Here is a 24,621-nt window from a genome sequence, read left to right as displayed (position 1 = left end):
TAAAAACAGGAAAAATTAATAAGCCCTTCCCTATTAAGGCTAGACTCAACTCTAATAACCAGACTATACTGGAGATAGAGGGTTCTGGGTAATGGATTTTTTTGTTTGTAAGGGTAACGCATCTTTGTTTTGTCCATTATGACAAGCTTTCTTAAAAGTCTGTTTTTTGGTGAGTGGATATGAGTGTGCCTGGGTTTCTGAGTATTCATTTAAGTGGTTTTTTCTGTGATTTAGCTTTGCAGATTGAATTATCAAGATGCTGATTAACTTAAAACAAACATTAAATGGTTAGGTTTTTTCCTCCTAACTCCCAACTCTCTCAATACTTATGATGTCCCCAAAGCACTGCAACAGAACACCAGGGGTATAAATGGTTGCTTTTGAGTTATTTGTTTAAAGAAGTTATTTGCCCTCAAAACTTGTCCCTGCAAATAGGATATACTGTCACCAAGTGACAGTAGATGCCCTAATTCACCTGATATGAACTACCAGAGCTGAGGCTGTAGACCTGTTCAACAGAGATATTTTATAATCTGTATTTTGCTGGGAGTCAGTGTACACATGGTTGTATTTGAATGGCTGTATGCTGTTAAGGTGTGCAGATATCTTTCAGTAACCTGAATTCCCTTCCTTCCTGGGGTTCCCTTAAGTTTTATGATTTTGTGCCTGTGGTCAAGGGACCCAGACAGGGAAAGGTGTTTAGTCCCATTTCTTCAATTTTATTTTTGTGGAAGCAACAACTCCAGGCCTTCTCCAGGTTTACAGAAACTAATCATTGATTTTGGAACAGTTTGGGAGCATATGAAAGATTACCTTCCTCCCTGACCATTCCCAAATCTTAGGGAGCCCTTCTATGGCACATGTAGGTAAATTAGCATATCAGGGAAAGACAGATTAGAGTGTTATATGTCCCTATGCAAATTGTAATTGTTACTGTTTTCCCAAAACCATTGATTTCTTTGCAGCCTATAATTTGCTACAGGAAATCGCACTAAACAGCTTCTTCCACTAGAAAGAAAACAGATGATAATCCTTTCTGTCTCCCAATTAGCCTGAGCTTTTGAGATTCTGTTTTAGACATTTTCTTCCCCTGCCATGAGCCTTCGTCCTTCCCACACCACAAAGGTCTCCCTAAAGTAAGACATCCTAGTGCAGTTACTAGTTGGGGAGCCTGGGGAATCTGCACCACCCTCTTTTGCCCCAATCCTGATACCCCTTGGTTCCCCACTCCCCAGTCCAAGTAGCTCAAGGGAGCCATCTCCTTTATGTTCACTGCTTCCTCCTGCTACCCACTGAGCCTTGGTTGATTTTCCAGGGTGAACCAGGGCTTCAAGGTTTCCCAGGAAAAGCCGGCCTTCCAGGTCTCCCGGTAAGTCTCCCTGTTTGGTCAACATGTATTCAAGGATCTGATTGGACAAAAGCCACAGCAATAGAAGGCTAATAGGAAGACTCCTTCCTATGGTCATTGTAGGGAATTCCACCATCTTCATTTTTAGAAGGGATTTAAGGAAATTTTCTTGTTTCTCATATCCATAGGGACATTAGCATGGTTCTCCATGTGACTATATAACTTAGAGGTTATTAGCTCAAGCTCTAGAATTAAAACAGACCTAGGCTTGACTTCTGGTTTCACCAGTTTCTAGCTATTGAACTTGCACAAGTTTCTTAACTTTTCTGGGCTTCAGTTTCCTAACTTACGAAAAGGAGATAATAATGTAATAACAGGGTGGTTATAAAAATTAAATGAGACAATGTGCATGAAAAGGGCTTAGTACAGGCTGGCACTTATCAATTGTTCAGTAAATGGTAGTTAATCTTAGTAATCCTGTCTTCACGTTGCTATCTGCCCATGTAGCTTAGATTCTTTCACTCAACAAATACCTTTTGAGGGCCCCCATGTGTCAGGCATTCTGCTGGACTCTGAGGCTACAACAGTAAATAACAGTCAACTAAGTAAAAGTCCCTGTCCTTGAGGAGAGCATATTCCAATGGGGGAGTGAGGGAGGAGACAGACAACAAACAAGTAAACAAATGAATCAAAAAAAGTTCATATAGTGGTAAGTGACACATAGAAGATAGAAAAGGGTAAAGTGATAGAGTGTGAATAGGGAATGGGGTGGGCTACTTTGGACAGAGTGCTCAAGAAGGGCCTCTCTGAGGGAGTGCATATTATGAGGGAGCGCGTCATGTGAAGATGAAGATTGAGAAGAGTGTTTCTGGCTGAGGGAACCACAAGTGCCAAGACCCCGAGTTTGGCAAAAGCCCAGTGCTTTTGAAGAACAGCAAGAAGGTGAGTGGGTGGAGCAGAGTGAGCAAGGCCAAGAACCAAGCAGAGACACAGGAGCCAGATCGTGGAGACCTTTGTAGGTAAAAAGTGGCTTTTATGTTAAATGTAATGGGAAGCCATTGGAAGGCTCTGACTTGTGTTTTTAAGACGATGACTTTGGTGGTAATGGGGGTGGAGAGTGGAGGATGGAGGGAGGGGGTAACAGCAAGTAGAGGCGACTGCAAGAGTCCAGGCGAGAGATGGTGGTGGCCTGGACTAGGGTGATAGCAATGGAAATGGAAAGAAGGGCATGGATTTGAAATGTAAAAAGTTTAAACTTTTTATTAGGAAACATTTCAAACACATATGAAGTGGAGAGAATGGCATAATGATCCCCCGTGTACCTATCACCCAGCTTCAATAATTAGCAGCTCACGGCCAATCTGAAGCAAATAACAGACATATTGTTTCATCATAAATACCTCAGTATTTCTGAGATAAGGGCTTTCTACAAACAGTGATAATATCATCATCACTAATTATCAGAATTACTTAACATCAGTTAACAAGTCAGAATTCAGATTTATGATTGTCTCATAAATATATTGTTCTGTAATTGCCTTGTTTGAATCAGAATCCCACAAAGCCCACACATTACATTTGGTTAATATGTGTCTTGAATCGCAGGGGGTGGTTTGAAGGAGGAGCTGACAAGATTTTCATGGACTGGATGTAGGGGTCAGGAGGGAAACGGATGGATCAAAGATGGCCAGGCCTGCCCCGGCTTGCTGGCAAAGTGTGGAGAGATGACTCCAGTGCTTCCCTGCAGTTGTTGGAAACACTTTGGGTCTCTCCTGGTGGCCAGAAAACAGAGCCAGTAGCGCCAGCGGCACAGGTTGCTTTCATGATGATTCGTATTGCTTCGTACAAACACAGGGGCACAGAGAATCATCTGTTCAATGACCTTGATTTTAATCAGCTCAGTATCTAATGAATCAGAAAGGAAGAGAACCCTGATGTTGGAGACAGGACACCTGGACTTCAAACCCATCTCTAGCTCTGGGATTTTTTCAAGTCTCTGAACCTCTCTGTATATCTGTAATATGTCAATGGTCATAGCTGCTGTTTTGAGGCCCAACTTACAACGTACATGAAGTTTCTTTACAAAGTATAAAGCTGTGCTGTCCAATACCAGAACCACTAGCCACATATGGCCTCTGTGCCCTTGAAATGTGGCTAGTCTGAAATGAGGTGTGCTGTAAGTGAAAAATATGCACTGGCTTTCCAAAACTCGGTACGAGAAAAATAATCTAAAATGTCTCATTAAAAATTTTTACGTCAATGTTGAAATGACAATATTTATGATATATTTGGTTAAATAAAGTGTTGTTAAAATTAATCTTACTTATTTGTTTTACTTTTTAATGTGGCTACTGGGAAAATTAAAATAACGTAATAGCTCACGTATTTCTATTGGACAGCACAGATATAAAGTACATTGCAAGTGGGTTGGGGAATAAGGTTTACACCTTTCTTTGTGAGCATTTCACATAGATTCTAGTCACCTTGCATCATCTCCGTGAGTAAAGCAAGGTGGGTTAAGCTTATCTCCCTGTACTGATGAGGAAACCACGGCCTGAACAGATGGAGAGATTTGTCCAGAGTCACATAGCAAGCTATTAGCAGGGCTGAAACTGAAACTCAGCTTTCTTGAATTCTAGCCAATTCAGGCCTTTTTCCCCATACCATACTGCCCCCTGCAGTCTAGTTCGTTCTTGTCATGGTGATGATGGATTTTATCATCTCCTTTGGTGTTACCGGGTTCACTGGCTCATGCTCCTTCCCTCCTGTTCCCTTCCCTGTTCTGCCTCAGAGGATTTCCCCCGCTGCACTTTCACCCTGTTCCCTTTTGTCCTGTGAAAGAAAGAGATTGACTGACAACAAGGCACCGTGATAAGTTGCAATACCATTTCAAACTCAGCATTTCTAGTGTTTCACAGTGTGGGCTGAAAAATAGAAACCCCAGTTGATTGAAAAGACATCCAAACTGGAAAATGCCTCCCTTTATATAGCACAGCATATTTTCAGAGGGTGAGAACCAAGAAACCAGAGATCTCTGCCCACTTTGGCATAGATTTGATGTGTGACCCTGGCCAAATCATGTAGCTCCTAATATCTATCTGCTTAATGAGAACATTCATAGGTACCTTATGTGCCTTCTGACAGAAAAGTTGTGAGAAGAAAGGTGGTAACGTGTTTGAGATACTCTCGGCTTCTCAGAGGAAACATACTTCTCAAACTCAAAGCACTCGCAACGCCTTTCAATTATCCACACTCAGTGAGAAACAAGGCAGCAGCAGAGGATGGAAATCTGTAGGGAATCCAAAATGTTCCCTTTAACTATTTGTTCCCTTTCCCTCTGAGCCCAAATCTTTGCAGGAGCTGCTAAGTGGCCAACCTGACAGATTTATGCCTCACCTTCTTTCTCTTGCACTCTCTGCAGTGACCAAAGATCCCTGATTTTCTTACTCCGCTCCAGCTTCACACATTTCACCCCACTGTCCCCAGCAGCACATGCACGCACACTTGTAGGCCTCAGCTACTCCCATGGAGATTGTCAGAGAGAATCATATACTTGGATGCCCCTCATCCAAAGGACAAGCAAACAGAGAGTAAGGCAAAATGAAAGAGATAAGGGGAGAGAGAAGAGAAGAAACGCAAATCTTGAGGTACCTATTGAGTGGATCTGAGGCAACTACCAAGCAAGTGGGGTTCTTCAATTGAAGACCAGGCTTTCCAGGCACTTCGGGTAGGTCCTTTGGAGGAGGAGCCCCAGCTTGACAGACTTAAGCTAGGCCCTGGGCCCTGGAACCCTGAGGGGCAATAGTCGCAACGTGGCATGGTCAGAGTTTAGGAGACTCAACTTTCCTCACCTCTCCAGTTTCAAATCTCAAGTGACCCTTGCAGTGCCAAGCAGAAGAGATTCCTGCAGTTTAGCTTCCAAAATCTTACCACAAGTCACTCCCACCCCCTCCCCTGTGGCCTCACTCCCCCTTTTCATGCTCCAGCCTCCCCCTGCCTTTCCCAGTTAGAGATGCCACCCTTGTTGTCCAGGTGGGTTTAGCCCGTCTCCATTGCCTTCACTGGGGCCATGAGGAGCCTGCTTTGGGTTGGGGGAGAAGTTCGAGCAGAGGGTGACCGTGCTGGCAGCCTGCCTCTCAGTGAGCATGCCTCTGAGGCCCCGTGGGCAGAGTGTCTTTTACTGGGCAGTGCGGCCTGATGTGCCCTGGTCCCAGCCTGGTGTTTGCAGCTTGCCTTTTTCTCGTATCACCCTCCTCACCCTGTCTCAGTGACTACATCATCCCCCCTCACACCTGGCCACGTGACTGAAGTTGAGTTTTTGCAGAGCCACTAATATCGTTGAACCAAAAATACCAGGAGACCAGGGCCCCAGAGAGCAGACCTGTAAATAGCCAAGCTGGTGCTCCAGTGAGGCTTTCCCAGCCATGGCTGAGAAGGGGTGTGGGAGCGGTGGGTGCAGGACAACTCTTGATGAGGACTGGTCCCAGGACATCTTGCTAGAACAGCTTGTTCAGCAGCGCCCTGTACAGCGCCTCCCTGCGCTGGGAGACAAGCTGAGCCTACAGCCCAATATCTTGCCAAGTCATTTACATTTTATTGGCTTTAACCCACACATAAAAATTACTGTCTTTAATTTTTTTCCTTTTTATGCATTTATTTTTGTTCACAATGTAATGCAAGTGCTCAGACCCTCTCGCTGAGAAAGCAAGAGTCCAGAGCTTCCTCCTGCTTTCTGAAGAAAAAGAACAAGGTCCCCTTGTCTTTACAGCTATGGGCAAAATAGGTGGGAAGCATGAGATGGTTCCTGGACACTCTTTCCTTCACCCTTTGCAACAGTTTTGTTCTCTGGGTCATTATTCCATTTAATTCAACAAGTATGTATTAGACTACATTGTATATGTTCAGCCTGCAGTATTGTGCCTTGGAGGAGACTGAAGTGAGTACAATATACACCTTCTGCTTACAGACTTTCGTATATAATCCATCGTAGCATATTAAGATGTGGGGCAGCATGAGCTGCCTTAGCTTCCATGGTCAGACCAGGAAAGGCTGCATGAAGTGTTTGACTTCAGAGGCCAACAGACACATTCCACCAGGTGGCAGCATGCCTTGGTTTCCAATTTGAGATGTAGAACTAAGATTTCAAATAAGTTTGCATTCAGTTTGATCCACAGGCCTTTCAAATAGAAATCCTATTCAGCATGAAGTTTGAGCTATTTGACACACAACTATAGATGTAGAAAAGAGAAAAGGCAAGTAGGAACCAAAGCCTGCTTTGAATTGGACCCTTCACAGACACACACTTTCCTCTCAATAAAAAGACAAAACAAACAACCCACATTAAAAAAAAAAAACCTTGGGCCTAGAAGGCTAAGGGCTATTCATCCAGCTTTCAGTACCCATGGGAATGCTCTGAGTATGTAAGAGGAAGAAAAACTACAAATAGGATTGGAGCAGTGCCCTCGCAACCAGCTGAGCCAGGTCACATCAAGAGGACAAGAGGAGATGTGCCACAACATTCAGCGTCTTTCATAAGCTTACATTTGAGAAAGCTTCACTGCCTCCTTTACTCTCACAATAGGCCTAAATGTTGTTTGCCAAAATCTATGCTCCACAAAGTCCACTTTTGTACAATAACAACAAAATGGCCTCGATTAAGTTTGCCGTGAAAGACTTTATCCACTTTAGTAATGAACTCTTCTGTATCTGAGGGGCCCAGAATCCACTTGCCTTAAACCCAGAGAGGAGGAAGCTCTTTCTCACCTACTCTGCTTTTTAGATTTCTGCTTGTCCCTAGCGAATCCCCAAGTTGTGTCCATGGCTTCAAGCCCTCTCCTCCTGTGAGCAGGGCAAGAGGATTTGGAGACCATATCACAATCCCCTTTGGAGCGCTCCTAGGGTCTGCAGGGTTCTAGACCATGCCTAGATAGAAATACTCTTTCCCACTGAAGAGGATGTTGCAGTCATCATGTCTGCAAAGGACAGAAGCTCTTCCCTCTGGTATCGACCCACAAGGATTAACATGATTCTCAATTGTGGGTCAAAGAACCAAGCTCCTGGATGGTGGAAGGCAGCCTGTTCTCATGGAAAGGGCCCTGGAATGGAAGTCTGAAGACCTGACTGTCTCACTGATTCTGTAACCCATACAAGATGCTTAGCCCTCTGAGTATTAGTCTCCCCATCTGTAAAATCAAATATTTAATCATTTCTATGCTGTTAATCATATTGCTATAAATACATGTAATAGTGTTTGGGAGAGAAGATGTTACTTCTAGAACCAAAAGGGAACCTTGAATGAATGGCCCAAGTTATACTCAGGCCGTATGTGTTTCTCAGGCAGTGCCAAGAGCCTCAGCATGCTGAGCCTCCCCACTGGGACAGTGGAGCTGGTTAGAAATTACCTCCTTGCTTTGGATGGTGCCAGGAGACCTATAAGGAAATGAATAACTTGTGTTTTCTTTTTTCCTTTAGGGATTTGGAATTACTGGAGAGAAAGGAGAAAAGGGAATCCCTGGTTTGCCAGGACCTAGGGTACGAACCTGGAATATTGCTTGCCTGGGTCTATCAAGTCACCTGGTCCATTATCTTTCCTGTTTGTGTTTTATGTTGTGTAACTTGATGGCCATCTAAGCTTCTCTTGTTTCTCTTCCTCAACCCTCTGGCAGGTCCCTAAGACCTCCTCCTCTCTACTTTGCCCCATTCCCTTGATTTAATGGCTCCCATGAATAAGGAATGATGTACCCCCCTACACTAGGTGGCTCCTCAACCTATTTACTCTCCTTGTCCTCATGTTTAATTATCTTCTGGACTGAAGAATGATGTGAATGTTGTCTTACTTTCATTCCATTCTATCCTGAGGGAATGTGGACAAGGGTTGGGGGGTTGCAGGAATGGAAGAGGGCCAAGTGCAATCTTTACAGGACAGAAACAAGCCTGGGAAGTTCTAGAACATAGTGAGTGATGTTTGAAGTCAATAGTTTCCAATAATAATCTCATTTCAAGAGTAGAAATAACTGTTAGCCCCTCTGATTCCTAGCTTCGGGCACTTAGGTCTTAGGCTGAAAGCAGTTGGCCAACACTAGCCTTAAAGAAGTAGCATTTTAGAGAATTGTGTTTTTAGCTTGGTGATGAAGCTTGTTAAGAGTCTTTCGAGTATTCAGCAATATTCTTCCATTACCTTGCTATTTCTTTCTCTACTTTTCCCTACTCCCTTGTCTTGAAAACACATAATCACCAGCAAAGAATGCATTTGGGGTGAGAGACAAGAGGCCCTCCCACAATCTATTTAAAAATCTCATGACTTGGAACTAAGGCAGACTAAGTATAATACCACCCAGCCCTTCTACCAAATTCCACCTAGTACTTAAAATGTTTCCATTTATTTAGCTCTTTTAAAAATGCTCAGTGTGGCTATTCAGCCTGATGGATTAGTGCTTAGAAAGAAGTCATTAAGCCAGGTCTAGGAACATTCTCTTACCTGATTTTAGGAGCCGCTAAATCCTGAACTCAGTTGGATGCCTTTGTTATGTAAGTCTAGTGGCTTTCTCTAATGTGGGCTATTAATCTTTCTAAGGTGCCTCTATTCTCTTTACAGGGTCCCATGGGTTTAGAAGGAGTCCCAGGTCCTCCAGGGAGTCAGGTATTTTGGTTAACATCATTAACGCCTTGGTGTATAAAATCCTAATCAAAAGGCCCCCTTGCTTTACTTAACATGGTCATCAGTCCAAAGGGAGACGCTGCCTATAATGCAAATTGTCCACCTCCCTTTGATTGGCATAATCTCAGCCACTTTCTTCTTTTGTTTTCACCAAAGAAGATTTGTATTCAGTTTTAATTTCGGTGCCATGCCATGATGCGGTCATACTTCTTTAACATGTTATCAGGGCCTAGCAAGGGCAGCTTGCTTATATTCATCTCTAGCTTTGTGGCCCTTATACCTCTTAACGTGCAAGTTGGCTACCTAGTGCCATATTGCCTTATGGAACATTTTACAGCTTCCAGAGTCAGGTAGAATCTATGTATACCCTGGAATGCCATCCAAGATCCCTGTGCCATTTGCCTTAGCCTAATCCAAAGACCAGCCCCTCTTAGGCTCTTAAACATTCTACTTATTTGTAACTATGTTTCTGCCACAGGGCAAGAAGGGGGCCTCAGGTTTCCCAGGGCTTAATGGATTCCCAGGAATTAAGGTAATGTTGTTGGGAAGTGAAAATGCAGGATTGGGGAGGTGGAAGTGTGAAGAATTACTATAAATGCTGTTCAGTCTATTTGGGCTTCTATAACAAAATATCACAGACTGGTGGCTTTTTAAAAGGCAGAAATTTATTTCACACAGTTCTGGAGGCTGGAAGGCTGAGATCAGAGTGCCAGTATAGTTGGGCTCTGGTGAAGGCCCTCTTCCGGCTTGCAAACTTCCTACTTTTTGCTATTTCCTCACATGGTAGAAGGGGAGAGCTGGCTCTCTGGGCCTCTTTTATAAGGACACTGATTCCAATCATGAGGGCTCTGCCCTCATGACCTAATCACTTCCCAAAGGCCCCACCTCCTAATACCATCACTTTGAGCATCAGGTTTTCAACATGAATTTGGGGGCGGGGGTGCTATAGGAGCAAATCCATCCCTACAAGGAGGAATATTTTATTATGGACGTTGTTTAGAATTGCCAACTTTGTGGTTTTATTATAGTTTTTAAATTCTCTACAGACAATGCATCCCGTTATTGCCTGCACCTGGTGCAGATAGCTCCCACCACCCCACCCTGGATATGCCACTGTATCTGATTCTGGTACCTGAGTCCCTTTTTTGGGAGCATTAAGACTCCTTTGATTTCCCCTGCCTAACATCACCCACTAACAAGGGCAGTGACAGTAGCAGAGTCCCAGGTCTGCTGAGAGTGGGAAAAATGTTGAAACTCTGCTCCCTCCTTAGCACCTCTTGGGTGCAGCCATGTTGTCTATTCCTGTGATGTTTCCCAGGCCCAGAAGCAAATTATCCTAGAGTAAGGTTGTAAAATAAAATTGGGATCCCTCATCCTTGATAGGTTTGCAATTGAGCGTCAAGCCTCTGGCCTGGCTTTGTCGCCTTCATCTTGAATTTATTGGACTTTTAAATTAACCTATGAACTAGTTGGCCCTGGAAATTGGGGGTTACAGAAGAAGGAACCTTTGGTTTTCCTGGGGAATGGCTTTGAGGGCACATAGATCTTGCGTGATGAGGTCATGGAAATATTTGTGTTTAATGTATTTAATCTTTTCAGGGTGAAAAGGGTGGCATTGGTCTGCCAGGCCCCGATGTTTTCATTGATAGAGATGGTGCTGTGATCTCAGGTGCAAATTTTCATTGATTTGGATGGAGAAGAAAAGACAGGGGGTTAAATTCTATATCCCCTGTAATTGTTAAAAGGATAATTTGTCAGCCACTGGATTGCTGCTAAACCCAACTCTCCCAAGAGCCCCTCATGGGTCCTGAACTTGGGGAATGAAGCTAACCCCATTATCTTGGGCAAAGCCCCACACTCCATTTTTCTATTGGGTTCACCGAGACTAAGGTTTGGGTTGGCCTGGGCCTAGATTTGCTAAAAATGGTTCTACTAATGTTTAGGGAAGGATTGATATCCTTTCCACCTAGGCTGACTTCAGCCTGGTACTTTGGGACACTCAGGGTCCCTTCTACATGATCCCATGCATGCTTGAGCTTGACACTTTCCTAGGAAGTAGAAAAGTATCTTTGGCTAGGGGAGCAATTAGTTGACAGTACTCAACAATATGATGCTTTGAAAGTTTGTCTTCACCTCCCCTTGTTCTAGTTACTGTGTGTCCCCAACTCTTCCCTTTGCCTTCTCCAGAGACCCAGATGCACAGTGTCTCCAGATACCTCTGGCTTGATCAAAGCCTTCTACTATAGTGCCTCTTCCCCTTAGAGTCTCCTAACTTGTCCCTCTCAGGCCCATGCCCTGTCTGGTAAATTCATTGAAGCTGGGGTGTTAATAGTTGACAGTGACTTCCTGTGTTCCACTCCCAGGAAACCTATGTGTATAACATGAATAGTAGACTTCAACACCTTAACCCAAATGGTAGACGTTTGAGGTATTACAGCAGATTGGTAGTAGTAGAAGAACCTTCCTAGTACTTACCAGAGTTTACCACAGAAGGCAAGCCCTGGTCAGACCAGTTCTGAACACTAGTGAAGCCTTAGCTCAAGTAGCCTCTTTATCACATGAGGCCATTAGCACCTGGGAGACCTATAAAGGATAAGAAAGGCATTTCTAACACGAGGACATCTCCTTGAAACTCTTGTTAGGCATTTTGTGGCATTTGTGGGCCTGCTCTGGGTTTGCTCACTGCTTTATTTTTTCATTGCAGTGCCAGGTTATCCTGGAGACCCCGGCATGCCAGGCCTCCCAGGCCTTAAAGGGGATGAAGGCATCCAGGGCCCGCCTGGCCCTTCTGGCATCCCTGGCTTACCAGCTTTACCAGGTGAAACAAACTAACCCACCCCATACACAGATCAGTCCTCTATCCTCTCTGGTGCCCAGCGTCCTCTTCTATACCTCTGATCTGGTTACATACTTAACCAAAGTCAAAGGAAAGATAGCTATATTCAGAAGGCTCCCTGCTGCCAGCCCACGATGTATATCAGGGTAGGACCTTGGTGAGCAGCTTTCCTTTGGCTTCAGTAATGTACCGTAGCTAAACAGGCAATCCCAGACTGTCACTGAGGTTTGCAGCAACCCGAGGGAACCTGGGTTGGACTGCCAGAGCCCTGTCACTCTTCTGTGGATGTGCCATCCCAGTTGATTCCTGCTAGAAGGGGCTAACAAAAGCCCAGAGGAAAGTTTGTACCCAGACCCTTAGTCTATGCTTAACTCAAGCACTAAGTGGTCCCAGGATCCTATGGATGACACCCTTGAAACAATCATCAGAGGGGCATACCCATGTGTCATTCTATAGTAGTAAACAGACAAAGGGCATGCCAGAGTCTGGGAGGCATTGATGTCCCAAATATAAAGCCTCAGACATTACTTTCAAAAGCACCAGGTTCTAAATTCCTTGTAGATAGGCCCCTGTAAGGATACCTGTGCTTTTAAAGAAGTTACGTGGAGGAGGTACAGTTGATCCCAGCACCAGGGTGGAAAAAATCAAGAAGTGGGATACTGGAGATATAAGTTTCCCTCTCAGGTTTGCCACTGAGAAGCTCCTCACCCCACATTTCCTCATGTCTTTGGGCCTCAATTTCCCAAGAGGTTAGGCTAGATGATTCCTAAGGACCCTTCTAACTCTGATGCAAGAGAAAGGTGAATGCTTTCTCAAATTCTTCCCTTGGAGTTAGTTTTCCAAAGTATGCCACTGATTGTAATACTCCTGAAGAATAGGGTGATATGATTTGCATTTTTGTGTGGGCTTGTCCTTCCAGGTGTCCCAGGTGCCCTAGGGCCCCAGGGAGTTCCAGGCATGAAGGGGGATCAAGGAAACCCAGGCCGCACCACAATTGGGGCAGTTGGCCTCCCTGGCAGAGATGGTTTGCCAGGCCTACCAGGCCTACCAGGCCCACCCGGTAAGTTGTTCATTTCTCCCTTTGGTCTTGAGACTCAAGTGTGACCCAGACTGCAGAACAGTCATGATTTTTGAGGGAGGGAGCATTTCACAGGTGAAACAGCTAAGCCAGGACACATGATAACTGCAGAGGGGTAGTGATGACACCCTCATCCTCTGAGTCAGACCCCTACTTCTACAAGTTAGTAAGCACAACAGTCAGTGTTCATCAAGGAACAAGCAAGCTGGGCCCATCTCGATGACCAAACACTACCTAACGCCTTCCGACTTTAGTACTCACTTCCTTCCACCCTTCGCTGTTCTCAGCCCCGAGGCCTCCAGTCTTGCAGCTCCTGAAGAAGAAGCATTGGCTGTTTCAACCTTTCCCTGCTCCTCAGGGCTCCAGGAGAGTGTCCTGACAGCCTCATAAATGGGAAGCTAAGCCTGAATCTTCAAGGTGGCTGCTAAAAGCCTCCAGAGGGCTTATTCTACTTAGATCTTCTACTTGAGTGTAAGATTCCAGATTCTAAGAGAAAGACTGGAAATATGCCCAGCATGTTTCTTTGTAACCTAAATTCTATGACCACTGCAGCTTGCACCCACTTCATCTTTTGTCCTAAGAGGATTTTCAGGGATAGACATTGGGACTGCTGAGTTACTGAAGCTGCCTTGGTCATTCCTGTATCCCCTGTGTCTAGTCTACTGACTGAAACATAGTAGACATTCTGTAAGTAGTAGTAGAGTGAATCGAGCTAACAGAGGATAGACTTGCTGCAGACTTTGGGTCCTGGACTTGGATTTTTTGTTTGTTTGTTTCTGCTCTGGTTATTGAGCCTTGAAGACCCAGGCCTTGGTAACTGAGCTGCTGTGCTAGTCAGATGAGCCCAGGCTCATGTAACTTGCCAATCTTTTATGCTTCTTTTTCCTGAAGGTCCAGCATTTGAGACTGGAACCCTACAGAACACAGAGCCAGGGTTCCCTGGTCTCCGAGGAGAACGAGGTCCAAAAGGAAACCCAGGCCTCAAAGGAGTAAAAGGTGATTTTGTTCCCGTGGGTTTCTTTGTTCCCCGAACTCCTTGGAAAAGGCTTTCTGGGAAAAGAGCAACCCGACAGCCTTGGGAACCCGAAAAGAAGCGATCTTGGATCCTGATTGAGGATCTGATTATAGGAATGTTGGAAGTGTTATATTTGGGCCTCTAAGACTGAGGCTGGTAATTGAGGTCACACAGGACGAAGTGGCTCACAGGCTACTCTCTCTTCCTACCCACTCCACCTTCAGAAGCTATTGCCAGTAGCACAGGGTGTTAACCAGCACTTGCTGTAACCCCTCCCAGTTTGCAAGGCCAAGGCTGGAGGTCACTTATCATTACCTTCAGCTTGAAGGAAAGGGCTGAACAGGTCAAGACCTGGCACTCTGAAAAAGCCAACTGGCTCTAGGAAAACAACTCCAGCCTCCACTGCTGGTGAAGGACTGATTGATTACCCAAGCCTTGGGCTGCACTGTTCTCTCCATCTTCTTGCTGCTTTTGGGTCATTCTTCCATTTCATACTCTGAGGTGAAGATGCTAAAGCTCAAATAAATCAACTCATTGTAGTTGCAGCCCAGGCCAGTGTGGAGGAAGAGGTGAAAAGTACTAGCTGAAGAGAGGTTTTGGGATGGCCTAGGGGTTTCAGGTACCTGAGATCTCTCCTCTTCTCTCAAGGAATTGACAGCTCTCCTCAACCTCAGAGAGGTCCTAACTTACTCCCCTCCTTTCTCGTTGCCCTATCATAACATGTCACTACCTAAGTATAGGAGCTAGTTCAGAAGTTTTTGAAAGCTCCATCTCTACTATTCAGATCCAAGGAAGACTATTTTAGGGGAAAGGACATTAAATTGCAAGTCTTCACTTAGGATGTTAACCTTGGCCCTTCTCTGACTCACTACAGAGCTAGTGTACTTCTTGATGCCATTCTCGTTCCTAAAACAGGGACAACTCTTGACACTGCCCCTTCTATGTTCCCATGGGACCAGAAGGTTTTTCTAAGTCTGGAATGGTGATAGTGATTCTCAAGCTTAATTATACATGAGAATTACCTTGTACAGGTTACTAAAGATTAGATTCTTGGGTCTGGCCTCCTGAGAGTCTGATTGATTAGACCTGTGGAGAGGCCTAGCAAGCAGCCTTATAAGCAAACATCACAGGTGACTCATGCAGGAGGTCCGTGGGTCACACTTGAGAAATGCTCATTTGGAGAACAGACTGTTCTCTCAGAGTTTCAGGGATTACCAATTTCGTAAAAGTAACAAGAGGCCCTTCAGGATCTTAGGGAACTCAGAGTTGCCTATATTGGCCCAAATTCTCATTTTCTAGACCATAAGCATAGAAGGTACGGGTGGCTGCGCTATAGTACTGATGGTTCCTTGATACCTCTTCAAAGGTGCTTTGCTGAAATCCCTATCACCAATTTATTTGGCATTTGTCTCTCTGTATAAAAGACAGAGGAAAAGACATTTTGGTGGAGAGAACCTTTGAGTGGCTTGGATTCCAGACTCTCAGTTGGTAAACGTAGGTCAGTGGTTCTCAACTCTGGCTGCACATTAGACTCGCTGCTGGCTGGTCTCCACCTCAGACTAATGAAATCGAAATCACTAGCACAGATATACTTTGATGGAGAGTGAACCTAGTTCATTTGAGTCTGTTCTCTGCAGGCCTTTTGATTCCCTCTGTTGTTCAATGTCACGAATTCCCACTGTCAGATCTTTCTTCTTCTTGAAAACATGGCCCACTTTGTTTAAAGTTGTCTTTTTTCTCCCCCAGGAGACTCAGGTTTTTGTGCTTGTGATGGTGGTGTTCCCAACACTGGACCACCTGGGGAGCCAGGCCTGCCTGGGCCACCAGGTCTCATGGGCCTCCCAGGCCTTAAAGGAATCAGAGGAGATCCAGGCTCTGGGGGAGCACGGGGCCTATCAGGGGCTCGAGTAAGTCTTACCAAACTTTGGCCCTGAGGAAGCAATGGGAGATTTCAAGTGCCCCTCACTCCTCACCAATAATTTTCCTAAAACACGTAAAAGAAAGATGGGAATAAAACAAAGCTTCAGGTATTTGACCCATAATATGAAGAAGTCAGACTAGATGATCTCTAAAGTCTCTTTCTGCTTTAACCTACCTATGTTCCGTTCCTTTCTCACTCTCTTAACCCCTCCCTTTCTTCCACAAAATTATTTACATTTGCCTAGCACTGTTCTGGGCCTTGAAGATAAAATTAGAATTAAGACAAAATTACCAGCCTCAAAGATTTTAAAATTTACAAAGGATAAGAAAATAAAGGAGCAATTATAATCCAAGATTATGACATAATCAAGTGCCCAGAACAGTGACAAAATGTATCCAGGACCTTCTTTAGGTCAGACCTATGCTAGGTACCAGAATTCTATGAAGTCTTCATCTCCTGATCATTCCCTTTTGTCTCTTTGTCAGGGTTTATTTGGGACTCAAGGTCCTGCAGGCCCCAAAGGAGAGAAGGGAGAACCAACTGTCAGTACAGGATTGGGGATGCCAGGAGACCAGGGTGATCCTGGGCCCCAGGGGCTCCCTGGTGAGACAGGAGCCCCAGGCAAGGACGGAATACCAGGTTTACCAGGTCTGCCAGGCCTTCTGGTAAGTTGATCGTTCCCGGTGATTAGCTCTACAAATCCTCACACCTGAATTAGGGGGAGGTTCTGATGGCCACTAGGCCATGAGACAGGGCAGAGCAGGGAGTCCAGAACATCTCTTCCTACCTCTGCCCCTGACACTTTTTGCTCTGTGCTTTTCCTTTCTGTAAAATGGGAATTGTTTTCCTCAGAATGGGTCATTGTCTCATTTGATAAATGCTTGTAACTATTGACCATATCACTTACAATGCTTCAACTTCTCAGTAACTTTCCCTTGCAATAATCCAGCTGCTTTCTGTGACCCCAAAGATTGTTATCCTGCTCCTGTTTCCTCCCCCCTCCCCCATACCAATCTAGAACCTTTGCATTAACAGATCACCTAGAGTTGACAACCTTCATTCCCACTAACTAAACTCAGAGGAGTTGATTGATAAACTAGAATGATAGAGAATCTTAACAAAGAGCGAAGTATTGGTTACATTGGTTACCTCTTTTCCTATGGTCAGTGGACTCTCCAGTAAAGTCACTAAGTTGGTCTTTCATTCTTTCTTATGTGTTGTCTAGGGTGATGATGGACAGGGCTTCCCAGGTGAAAAGGGGTTACCAGGACTTCCTGGTGACAAAGGCCATAGTGGTCCAACCGGACCCCCAGGAATTGGGCTACCAGGATCCCCTGGACCTCGCGGGCTTCCTGGAGATCAAGGACTAGATGGATTGCCAGGACAACAAGGCCTCCCCGGGCTTCCAGGTGAGTCAGGGAATCAGATGGCTTTGGATTTGGAAAACTGACCCCTTGTAGACTGTAGATATGACCCAGGTGCATGAAATGTGTTACAAGAAGAGGCTTGGCTAGTTATAATCACTAATTTCAATTCTCTTAAGGGTTCCCAATTGGAAAAAGGACCATAATTGTATTGTGGTGCACTTTCACAGAATAATATAGATTTCAGCTCTACTTAGTGAAAAACTTCCTAACAGAGAAATCTGAAAATGTAACGGGGCTACCATGGGAGGTTATGAGTTCATAATCCCTGAAAACTTGCAGGCAGAAGCTGTATGACCATTTATTATGAGTTCCATTGAAATAATGAGTAGGGGATTGGACAAGGTGCCCTCTAAGTTGTATGATAATATCATCAGCAGGGAAGAACATTTCCTTAATTCACAAGATCTCAGACTGAGAAGAAACCCTAGTTCTATCTAGTCTAATCTCCCTTTCCTACCTTAAATCACTCCCATTTATACAACTTCATTTTCTACTTGAATTTCAGGAATTATAATGAGTGGCAGTCCTGCATATAGACTGTGAATGTGCTATACTAATAACTTGCCTTCTTCCATAGAGCCAGAACAGTTCTTCACTCCAACGTCTATGTTTCCGCGACTTCTTTGTTTCCATTAGTGGCACCACACTTCTTATAGTCATCTGAAGTTTGAAAACTTGACATTTATCTCTTATTCTTCTTTTGCAATGCTTCTTATATTCTTTCCTTCCTCTTCTTGCTATTAAGCTCTCATTATCTCATGCCTAGCTTATCAAACACCTATATGCTTGTTGCAATAGTTGGATGGTTGGCTGGCTGGCTGGCTGGATGGATGGATGGATGGCTGGGTGAGTGAATGACAACAACTTCCTAAGCAATTTCTCATCTTCTACCTCCAGACTTTGGCCACTCAAGTCTACTATGAACACTGCAGCCAATTTAATATCTATAAAGTACTGAAATCATCATGTTGCTCCTCTAGTCCAAAGCCACAAATGGTCTCTACTAAATAAAGGATGCTGACCAAACTCCTCAGCCTGGAATTCAACAGTCTCCAAACATGGACACAAACAGCCTTTCAAACCTAACCTTATCTCACACTCTTCATGATTAAATATGAAAACAAAAAACACTAAGACAATAATATTTTTCACTGTCCCCAAACACAATATGTTCATTTTCAACTCCAAGATTTTTCCAACGTTGCCTTTTTCTGGAATACTCTTCTTCTTTTCTCTATGTCATTGCATCCTGTCCATCTTTTAAGGTGGAATATAAGCCCTGCTTCTTCCACTAATCCTTCCTTTGACCTCCAAAGTATGTCATTGCCACCTAAGTTATATATTTCCTTCCATTAATGCTTTTACTTTTCCCAACTGCATTATAAGCCTCTGGATACTAGAGAAGGTGAGTAATACATTTCAGCCTTTCTTGACCTGCCTAGCATAGTACAGTGTTCCGTAGCACACTAATATATACTTGCAGAAGAAAGGGCCTCCCCAATAACCAAGGGCCTTTTTGTTAGACCTCTTTCCACCTTGTTACCTTGAAGAATTGCAAAAAATAAAACAGATACCAGGTCTTTTGAAATTTTATTTATTTTAAAATCTACTTTTGTGAATTGGTATAATAAGGATGATGATAGGTTAAAAATTGATGATTCAAGATTCTTAAAACCAAGTTGGTATTTCAGTTCACAAATTCCTTTGAAGGCTGTGAGGAATTTTGTCAAACTAAATCATTCTACCTTTTGAAATTCCTGGTGTCAGCTATAGCTTTCCTTCCAGCTCAGTTTTCAGAGACATTATTCATGGTCATTTCACCACCCCTCTGCCAATGGGGTCTTCATTCTAGGTCAACACATTTTGCAGGCAACTAGGTTTTAAACTGAGTTATAATAACATGGTACCTCTAAACTTACACTCCAATCTGAATATTATCAACATTCTAACTGCTTGAAAACAAGCTGAGTCAACAGAAGGAAGCCCCTGGGACCATTTCTATCCCAAGCTTCACTAGTTCTTGGACACAAAGTTCTTAGGAATATAGTGATAAAGTAAGCTATAGCCTGAGAGGTGCCTTGTGCAGAAAATGTTCTTGTTGCAGTACTAAGACTTTCCAAAAAATTACTTCAATTAAGAGCATTAGCTTTCTTTTTCTCACTATGGCAACCAAATACAACAACTCCTCAAACCTAGCTTTCTTTCCACACAATGTTAAAAACATGTACCCTGTGGGCCCCAGACATTTGCATTGTGGCCATTACCGTTGCCATGAAAAATGAAGATGCTGTTCCTAAATGTACTCGCTTCAACCAGGGGTGGCCCAGGTTAGGACAGCTACATTGCCAGGAGAGGGAATGCAGTCATCGGAAGCCTTTCAACCTAGTAGTGTGAATTATTACAAACCCTGGGCAGGCATACAACCAGCTCTTTCCAAAGAGGCTCTGGTCCAGATGCTCATAGTAATCAATCACCCTGGTTATTACTGAAGCAGCTACTGTGTCCTTGATCCTGTGTGGGTGCCAGCTCTCTCTGCTCAATCCAGACAGGGAATTTGATTGGTAGGCATACTCAAGCTGCAGAGAAGACTTCCCTTGGGCCTCAAGGAACTTCTGTCCCGGTTTAATTTTCTTCTTTACTTGATTGGTCTAGGTGACTGCTGCTGCAAGGAGAAGGTTGGTAAAGGAGACTTAGACACAAAGGGAGGTGAGAGCTAGCTAGGTCTAGGGGTTCTCAAACACCAATGTTGGCAAAACCCCCCTTCCTCTTTGTTCACCTTTTTCTCAGACACTCGCAGTGATGTGAGCACCACACTGGAGCCCCTGGTTGGGGAGGGGTGATCCTAAGGCTGGGGTGCAAAGACTAACACTGACACTGCTTCAGAGGCTCCTTAGCACATACTTCCTGGGAGGGCATACAGGAGTAAGTGGACATGCAGTCTCTGAAAGGGACTGATTTCCTCCTTCACCATGCATGTTGACAGCTTGGCTGATCTCCACCTTCACTTTGTGAACTTAACTAGGGCCATAACTTGCCTTGGGAGGTGCCTGGAAGGACCCACACATGTCTGATATATATTCATTGGACCCAGAGTAAACTGATACGTTAGAATCTTGATACCAGAGGTGCTTTTTATTCTGAAGATAAATTTTGGCATTGATGGGGAAAATTCTGAATAATTAGGTCATTTGTTGCACTTATAAAACAGAACATAGGTAGAGCTGATTTCTGCTTTGTTGGCGAGAAGGCTCTGAATTCAGGGATGTAAAGTGGAAGACAGGGATGTAAAATAAAAGAGCCAGATACTAGTGTGACTTAAAGTCCTTATCTTTCCACCATGTTGACCCTCTGCTTGAAATACACAAGTGTGGTGTGGTGTACAGAATGGTCTGAGGCAAAAGGGAAGTATGTGCTTTATTTCCTCTGGTTTCTGCTCATCTTCCCTTTGATCATTATTTTTCCTGTCCTGGAACCTTTCCAGATGCTTGTCCTCGGCTTCATCCTCTAAAGGTTTTGTTTTATCTAGCTTTCATGGGTGAAAAGAATTTATGAAACTGATCTGATAAACTGAGGATGGATGGCTTCATGTTCGGACCTGTCCCAGAGAGATTTGTATTTCACCCAGTTTGTTTTTTAAGACATAAAGCAATAGAACTGCAGTGTTTGACACATTGGAGACAATGGGCTATTGAAATAGTTGGAGCAGGAGAGTCTTCTGCAGGGTCCCTCTAGTGATACCATCTAAGGAGGCAGTTCTTCAGCCTAGTCCAAAGGACCCAGGCCCACGCCAAGCACAGGATTGGCATCCCTCTCCCAGTGAAGCATCTTATCATGAGGTGCTTGCCCATAGAGCATATTTCCATAGTAGAGAAATAACCCTCAGAAATAGCTCCATCATCTCAATGTGTGACAGAATGAAGGTGGGGGTGACCACCTATGGAGCAAGATCAGGCCTATGGCCATCTCTTTACCTGTGGAAATATGACTATAGCAGCCTGAGGTCTAGAAGGCAGAACATTGCTGCCCAGGCTACAGAGTAGTGCCACTGACCTGACTGACGTAGAAACCAGGGCATGGCCTTGCAGGAACTCTTCTGAACGCTCCTTAAGTAAGATAACAAAAAAGTACTATTCGTTAAGCGCATACCAGGGTGCCAGGTATTGTGCTAAGTGCTGTTAGCATTATTACATACAATCCTCACAAACACCATATGAGATAAGTAGCTCCCATTTTACATATGAGGCTCAGAGAGGTTAAGTATGTTGCCCATACAACCAGTTAGTAGCCGAACTAGGATATGAGCTCAGGTCTGTCTGACTTCAGAGCCCAACCTCTTAACCAATACAGTACACTGTTAAATTCCCAATTTTGATTTAGAAATAGAACAAGTGGGCTAAAAATGCCATCAGGCCTTTATATTGGAAAATACAAGTGGGATTGGAGGAGGAATGCCAGCCAGTTGAGTAAGCAGTCTGAATCAAAAGTTGTATACATATCTTTAGGAAATGCAATTCATGATTTCTTTTAAGTACAGGCAAAAGCTACAGCAGTTTATTAGAACTGTTGGCTCTGTGTCTTAAAGCAGACCTTGGGGGATTGTTGTAATGAATAGGCAAGACTAATTTTTAATTAGTATAGCAATTGTTTGCAAATGGCAATTGAGAGATCCAACAAACAATTTGTTCACCAGTATTTTATTAAACCTCCCCTCTGTAATCTTATAGACTCTTTTTTATTTGCATTATGAATGAGCAAGGAAGAATTTGGTAAGCGAAGGGCTATGCATGCCAATTTCAATGTCTTGAATACTGAAATTGACTACCCCTTTTCTCTGAGTAGCAGATTTGACAGTTTCACATGAGGAGCTAAAGGAAGGGTCACAATTTGTCTATCATGACCAAGAGAATAGCCTTCAGTGTTTGCCTGGTATAGACATACGGGTACATCTGACCAAGGATAATCAATAGTTTTCAGTAGATCCCAAATGAGATATATCAAAAGAACCCAATGGTTTGGGAAAAGCCTCTTTCCAAGAAAAGGGCAGATGTGAACTTGAGGGGTCTTGGCTTCAAACCCTCTACTCTAGTCATGTGAGCATAATGGACCCTTAGGATTAACCCCAAGCACCCATCATAAGGAGACTCCATCTGAGGCCAGGGTGAGTAGGCAATTGCCGTTTGCTGCTGTTCCTGCACAGGCCACCCCTAGGAAACCTTGTTAGGTAACCTACTGCATAGGTGACTGCCTGCCCTCTGGACTCTGACGGTATGGAATGTGACCTCTTGGCACTTGGACGCTAGAGGCATTCTCATCTATAAGCAGTTGTACTAGGAGTAACTCCCAAGAGCTTCTGATGCCAGGACTCTTCTGCATGGGCTCCCAGCTGCTGTGTGGGAAGAACTTGCTTGTCCAAATTGATGGAATGGGAGTAAAGGAGCATGCTAGGGGGAAATCATCCTTGACTCAATGAGTTCACCAGATGCTTACATGTTATCGTTTACAGGTATTACCTTGCCTTGTATTATTCCTGGGCCATATGGTCCATCAGGATTCCCAGGAACTCCCGGATTCCCAGGTATGGAATGAGGACCAAGAAAGCTACTGAGCACACTTTTAAGGGCCATGAGCCAAAGGAAGCAGAGTACAGCCTGGTAGCATTTGGGGATCCACATTCCTCCTGCGAGGACAGCTTTGAGGATTGAGGAAATAGAATGGCTGCTGGAGAGGGCTGTACTGTACTGTGGGGATGTGAGAATAAGAGAGGCCCTCCAAGAAACTAGGATTCTTGACTGAACATCACAAATTATACCTAGCCACACTGACTTTCCTTGCCCCTCACCACTCACCTTTGGGTTTTCAGGCCCTAAAGGGGCCCGTGGCCTCCCTGGGACTCCAGGCCAGCCTGGATTACATGGAAATAAAGGAGAGCCCGGAAGTCCAGGATTGGTTCACCTCCCTGAATTGCCAGGTAAGGAAAGGAGCTTCTCCTCACGTGCTTCTCCTTTGGTGGGAGTGTGTGTTTGGATTGTGGTAGCCATCCACCCGTTATAGGAAGTTAGGTTTGTGCTCTGGTGTGAGTGGGATGGTTTTGATTTCATACTCAGGCACAAGAGAGCTTAGAACTATAAAATGATAGTATGTCCAAGCAATAAGGGCCATTTGAGATCACTAGGACAACCCCTTCACTTTCAGGTGAGGAAACTGAGGCTTAGATGGAAAATGATTTGCCTGAGGTTGCTAAGCCACTAGTGACAGAGCTAGGCCTCCGCCAGGTTGTCTGGCTGCCAGTTCTATGGCAGTTTCCTGGATCAACTCCTTAAAGGTCAGAGAAAAAGATTCAGATGAGTCACAGGGAAGTTGTCCATTTCTATCCCTTTGCTCACACCCTGTCATTCCAACCTGAGCATTGTTCTACATTGCACCAGTGGTTCTCAAACTGTGTTCCCTGGGCCAGCAGCATCAGCATTACCTAGGAACTTTTTAGTAGTGCAGATTCTTGACCTCTTGGCAGAATTACTATTCAGAAGCTCTGGGGGTGGTACCCAGCAATCTAAGTTTTACCAAGCACCCCCTGCCCCAGGTGACTCTTACGCATGCTCAGTTTGAGAATCACCACTGCTCTATATCATGGGGCTCATTGTGGGCCACTTGCTCCAGGGTTTATTGGTACCTCAGTTTCCTCCCCAACTCAGGAAGAGGGAAGTATGATGGCAGGAGTTAGATGACTCCAGAAGAGACTGGGCCTTTGACGGGAGGTCTGGGGTATAACCTGTGCTCCTAGGCAACTGTAGGAGCCCCAGGAGCGGATTGCTGAGCCCTGCCCAAGGCCCAGCCTCACTGAGCTAGAACCTCTTCCAGGTCACATGGTGCAGTCCCTGCCTCTGGGCAAGTCCTCCCAGGACCAGACCTTTAAGAGAAGTGACACATTATTAATATGTTAACTTTTGTAGTAGGAAAAACTCTGTCTCAGAGACTTCTACTCAGATCTATTGTTTCTAAACCTCCATGGCCTTTTATTTTTGCCTCTTTACACTTAGGATTTCCTGGACCTCGTGGGGAGAAGGGCTTGCCTGGGTTTCCTGGGCTCCCTGGAAAAGATGGCTTGCCTGGGAAAGTTGGCAGTCCAGGTTTACCAGGTTCCAAGGGAGCCCCTGGTGACATCTTTGGTGCTGAGGATGGTGCTCCGGGGGAGCAAGGCCTACAGGGATTACCAGGGGACAGAGGATTTCCTGGAGACTCTGGCTTTCCAGGACCCAAGGGTGACTCTTTTTGCCCCACTTATTTAGCAATCTACAGACAGCCTTTCAGTAACTGAAATACTTGCATGAATACTTGCATG

At 44.5% G+C, this 24,621-nt stretch overlaps 1 protein-coding gene across 9 annotated transcripts in view; it reads left to right on the top strand.

The window, feature by feature from the left end:
* Positions 1–24,621, top strand: part of COL4A6 (collagen type IV alpha 6 chain) — a 256,608-nt gene that overhangs the window by 209,695 nt on the left and 22,292 nt on the right. For 6 of the 9 annotated variants that reach the window (XM_070603820.1, XM_070603824.1, XM_070603823.1 and 3 more), the window contains 15 exons: positions 1,316–1,369; positions 7,820–7,879; positions 8,943–8,987; positions 9,484–9,537; positions 10,605–10,674; positions 11,710–11,823; positions 12,761–12,901; positions 13,811–13,915; positions 15,681–15,841; positions 16,341–16,520; positions 17,081–17,264; positions 19,935–19,988; positions 22,786–22,857; positions 23,143–23,250; positions 24,320–24,541. In XM_070603820.1, the coding sequence (XP_070459921.1) occupies positions 1,316–1,369; positions 7,820–7,879; positions 8,943–8,987; positions 9,484–9,537; positions 10,605–10,674; positions 11,710–11,823; positions 12,761–12,901; positions 13,811–13,915; positions 15,681–15,841; positions 16,341–16,520; positions 17,081–17,264; positions 19,935–19,988; positions 22,786–22,857; positions 23,143–23,250; positions 24,320–24,541 (1,624 nt within the window). The remainder of the gene's footprint in view (positions 1–1,315; positions 1,370–7,819; positions 7,880–8,942; positions 8,988–9,483; positions 9,538–10,604; positions 10,675–11,709; positions 11,824–12,760; positions 12,902–13,810; positions 13,916–15,680; positions 15,842–16,340; positions 16,521–17,080; positions 17,265–19,934; positions 19,989–22,785; positions 22,858–23,142; positions 23,251–24,319; positions 24,542–24,621) is intronic. The other 3 variants (XM_070603818.1, XM_070603821.1, XM_070603825.1) reach the window with 2 other exon arrangements.

The sequence above is a fragment of the Equus przewalskii genome, chromosome X, assembly GCF_037783145.1.
Source record: "Equus przewalskii isolate Varuska chromosome X, EquPr2, whole genome shotgun sequence".
Classification (NCBI taxonomy): domain Eukaryota; kingdom Metazoa; phylum Chordata; class Mammalia; order Perissodactyla; family Equidae; genus Equus; species Equus przewalskii.
This window is presented reverse-complemented; position numbering and strand designations above follow the sequence as displayed.